Below are 4374 nucleotides of genomic sequence, written 5' to 3'. Positions count from 1 at the left end.
GATATTGATTGCTCTTTGCAGTAAATTGTCAGTACATTATTGCATGGGGGGCGGGGTATATTTTCCCCATCAGGAGTGAGACTGGAAACAGGCAGAAAACCCTAAATTGCAACACTTCTGCAAGTTACCAGATTGCACAATCTGGGAAAAAATTAGTTCTGTATGAAGAAAAATCCTGATGCTCTGCATGCTGTGCTCTGGCCAAGAGGGATTGTGCAAGAGCAAAGAGAAGTCTGGTCCATTAGCAGAGAGTCAGTATATATAGCACCAGCCACATCTCTCCAGCAGGCGGCTTTGGTAGCTCAGCTTCACCAGAGGCCTCCGCAGGAACGAACAGCCAAAGGTGAGGTGCTGGAACTTTCCAACAGTTTTACTCTTTGGAGATTCTCTTTCTGCACCAGCATTCCTGTGCTGCATCTCAGCTTTTTCTACATCCTTCCTCAATCTACTATTCTGATAATTAGAATTTGGCAGATGTGAATACTTTTTAGGGTAAGGATTTGCCATGTGTTCTTCTGTGTGAAGTCAGTGATGGGTAGAGCAGGCATTCTGCAAATATTTATTGACTGTTTGACTCTCATATTACAGAGAGGTATGTTGGTCACAAAATGTCTAAAGGCCTCTTTGGAAACTTCCTGTATACAGTTGGGTTTTAAGGCTGATAGGAGATAATTGAAATGGAAAGAGGTTTAAACTAAAGGTCTATTGCAATCTCTCACACACCGGGATTCCAATGAGACAAATGGAAATGGAGAAGTAGACCTTCTGAAATTCTATTATCTATCTATAGGGGTGTGTGTGTGTGTGTGTGTGCGTGTAAAATTGAGCGAGGTTTATTCTTGGAAGGGAAAGATGGGCCAACATTACAAAAAACAAAAACCCAAAGCAAAACATGTATTATCCTTGCTTATGTTTTCTTGACTCTGCAGCAGGATGAAGCTTTCCATTGTCGTCATTTTCTTCTGCCTGGTCCTGGGCGTCAGCAGCCAAGGATGGTTGTCATTCCCCAAGGAAGCTGCACAAGGTAAGGACCAAAGGATGGGGCAGGAGGCTGCACCTAGCTGCCCCCAGGATTCTCTTGCGCAGAGGCTACATCCCCATTGGGCCAAGGTGCTAGTGAAGCACCTTGATGGTTGGAGAAGGAGCATGGTTTTTCCTAGTAGTAGTTCCCCACGCTTTTCTAGCTAACTTTGACACTCTTTTACGAGGATCCCCAGCCTGAGGCCACATAAGGTTTGAGCTGCACCTTTTCAGCACGAGTATGGGAGAGATGCGGAATTCAGGGCTGCCTGTTCCCTTCATACAAGTGGGGCTCTACTGCCCCCTAGCGAGGAATCTGGGGAAGCTCCTTTCTATGTATCTCGCGTAGCCATGAAGCCGGTGCATCAACCGTGTGAGGGGTGTTCGCAGGGAGGCCGAGCAGAGCCAACGCAGTTCCTAGCCACATACTAATAGCAACCAAGATTAACTGAGATTTTAGTATGTTCTGGGCACTGTTCTAAGAGTTTTACATGTACAAATGAATGTTTTCATGCTTTAATCCTGCGATGTAGACATCATTATTATCCCTTAACAGGGAAACGGAGACACAAAGAGACTTAACAAAGTTCCAAAGCAGAGCAGGATTTAACCCACGTAGTCTTGTTCCTCAGACCTTGCTCTTAAACACGGCCTTCTACTGCTTCCTACACAGGAGTGAGGGATTTATGAACACACATCCCAGACTTTACCTGAGAAATAGCAAATAGTTGCGATGTGGTGCCTTTGGAAGGCAACTGTAGCTCCTCTTGCCACAATGAAAGACACAGTGAATTACTTTGATGGTGGTTCTGCTGGGCTGAGGCACAGCCAGCAAACCGATAGCAAGGGTAATATACCCCACTAGCCATAGTAAAGTGGCAAAGTTTTGTTTTCAGAGTTTTAAATTTAGGGTGTTATTGTTTTTCTGTGATAGTCTCTGAAAAATAGTTTTAAGGGTTTGCTGTTAATCCTATCTAAATTCTCACACTCAGCTAAAAATATCTTTTATTCCTTAGGTCAATGGTATTCAAAATGTTGTTCTAGGACCACTTGCATGAGAATCACCTGGGGGGTGGGGTGATTTGTGTAATGAAGATTCCTGGGTCTCCCCCCTATCCCCAATCACAATCTCTGGTCCGGAGCCTGGAAATCTTCCCTTTACCAAGCACCCCAGTTGATTTACATGTACAGTGAAAGTTGAGAACCTCTACTTCTGGTTTTGCTGCCACAGTGATAAATTGTGCCAGGCATTTTGGAAATACTTATTAAGCAAGTCTGGACTCTAAGGAGCCCTTTAAATCAGTAATTCAGAGGGAATAAGTGGAGTAAAAACGTCATAATTCTCAGTGAGAGTGATCCATCCAAACACTAGAAATAATAAACATAGAAAATGAAGATGTTATCTCATAGACAAATTATATAAACCATTAGATTCCCCCCTTTCCTAATCAGGTAATTAAAAAAAACTTTTTCATTTAACTCTAGCTTGATCAGATTCCTTCAGTCCATAACTCCCTGCTCTTCATCTTAATTTAGTCCTTTTTCTTTATTTTTTTTATCCTACTCTTCCTAAGGGCCCTAGAAATGAAGTGATAATATATTGAGCACCTACAATGTTCTAGGCATCACACATATATTTTCTTGGTTCTTCTGCCTACCTCTGAGGTAGACAATACTCCTCCATTGCATTGGGGAAGACACTGAAGTTTTGAACTAGTGGGTCAGTTGCCCTTTTTTGGTATCTAATTACCCAGTTTATTTAAAGGTCTTGGAGAACTCACCTTTATTACTTGCTGGTTGAATTCTGACAGATTCCCAGATTTTAAATATATCCTGGACATTGAGACGTACTCAGGACCAAGTCATCCTCACTCTGCCTACAGGGTTGAATTTCTCCCGTTGACGGGGTTAAGAGCACCCCATGTCTGCAGCCTCCCTCAGAATTCCCTGTGCTCTCATGCCTTGGTCAGAAGGTTCTTGGGTGTGTTCACGTAGAGGTTCATTATATAATGAAACATCCCTTAAAGACCGCCCACTTCTTCTTTACATACATCACACACAGTGAAAATGGAAGTAGTAGCTGGACATGGTGGCTCACTCCTGTGATCCCCTCACTCTGGGAGGCTGAGATGGCAGGATTGAGGCTGCAGTGAGCTATGATTGTGCCACTGCACTCCAGCCTGGGTGACAGAATGAGACTCTGTCTCTATAAAACAAAAAAGCAAAAATAAAGTGGCAACAGAACTTAGAATGTAATCAAACAGAATAAAACACACAAGTATGATTCTCATAACCTTACCCCAGGGAAGTGAAAAGTAAAGGAATATTCATTTCAAGCTAGTATAATTTCCAAGGGATTTGTTAAAGGCTGAAATCTTAGAATCAGTGGGAAGGAAATTTTTTACTCCTCTATTTTTCCAAGACATGATTGTCTTGATCATTTTCTTTTCTTTCCAGGGGCTAAAGACATGTGGAGAGCCTATTCTGACATGAGAGAAGCCAATTTCAAAAATTCAGACAAATATTTCCATGCTCGGGGGAACTATGATGCTGCCCGAAGAGGGCCTGGGGGTGCCTGGGCTGCTAAAGTCATCAGGTAATGCAGATTCCTGGTGTTGCCAGGGGTGGTTGAGCAGAGCTTGACTGCCTTGGACAGTCAGGAGGGGGCAAGCTTCCTTGTAGGGAATTTTCCTGTACAGGCTGTGGCCCCTCCTCTTCTTGCCCTCTCTCTGTCTCCGTGCTTCATGTGAGGGTCTGAATGGTTGGTAAGAATTAGTGACTCCCAGCCCTCCCTCTCAAGGTGCTGTTCATCCAGCCTGCAGGTGCCCAGCCTGGGCTGAGGAGGGCTGAGCCCCACTTCCTTGGCCTTCCCAGGCTCCTCTCGTAGCCCACCCTTGGGAAAGGGAGAATGGGAGGGTGGACTGTTGGTCATCAGCCTGGTGATTCATCTTCTCCTTGCCTGCCTCCATCACAGCGATGCCAGAGAGGGTATCCAGAGACTCACGGGCCACGGAGCGGAGGACTCAAGGGCTGACCAGGCTGCCAACAGATGGGGCCGGAGTGGCAAAGACCCCAATCACTTCAGACCCAAAGGCCTGCCTAGCAAGTACTGAGCTTCCTCTTCTCTCTGCTCTCAGGAGACCAGGCTGTAAGCCCTTGAAGGCAGGGACATTTTTTGAACTAGAGTCACTGAATTCTGTATCCCCAGTACTTCGTACAGAAAAGTACACATAAATTGCTTAATAAATGCTTGTGCAATCCAATGTGTTACTGTATTGGAATCTGGAAACAGAATATGACAGTCTTCCTGAAAACATGGGCCTGTTCAGTACCATTGGGATGATCAATAAATAT

General features: G+C 44.6%; 1 protein-coding gene across 1 annotated transcript; it reads left to right on the top strand.

Annotated features, from left to right (window-relative positions):
• Window positions 1-234: 234 nt before the first annotated feature.
• On the top strand, window positions 235-4283 carry LOC123642499 (serum amyloid A-3 protein-like). Its single transcript, XM_045557637.1, has 4 exons — window positions 235-343; window positions 930-1024; window positions 3478-3616; window positions 3995-4283. The coding sequence occupies exons 2-4, from the start codon at window positions 934-936 to the stop codon at window positions 4131-4133; spliced, it is 369 nt and encodes a 122-aa protein (XP_045413593.1). The 5' UTR covers window positions 235-343; window positions 930-933; the 3' UTR covers window positions 4134-4283.
• The last annotated feature ends 91 nt before the right edge of the window (window positions 4284-4374 follow it).

Source organism: Lemur catta, chromosome 7, assembly GCF_020740605.2.
Source record: "Lemur catta isolate mLemCat1 chromosome 7, mLemCat1.pri, whole genome shotgun sequence".
NCBI classification, from domain to species: domain Eukaryota; kingdom Metazoa; phylum Chordata; class Mammalia; order Primates; family Lemuridae; genus Lemur; species Lemur catta.
Note: the sequence above shows the minus strand (reverse complement) of the source record. Positions and strands in the feature narration are given on the sequence as shown.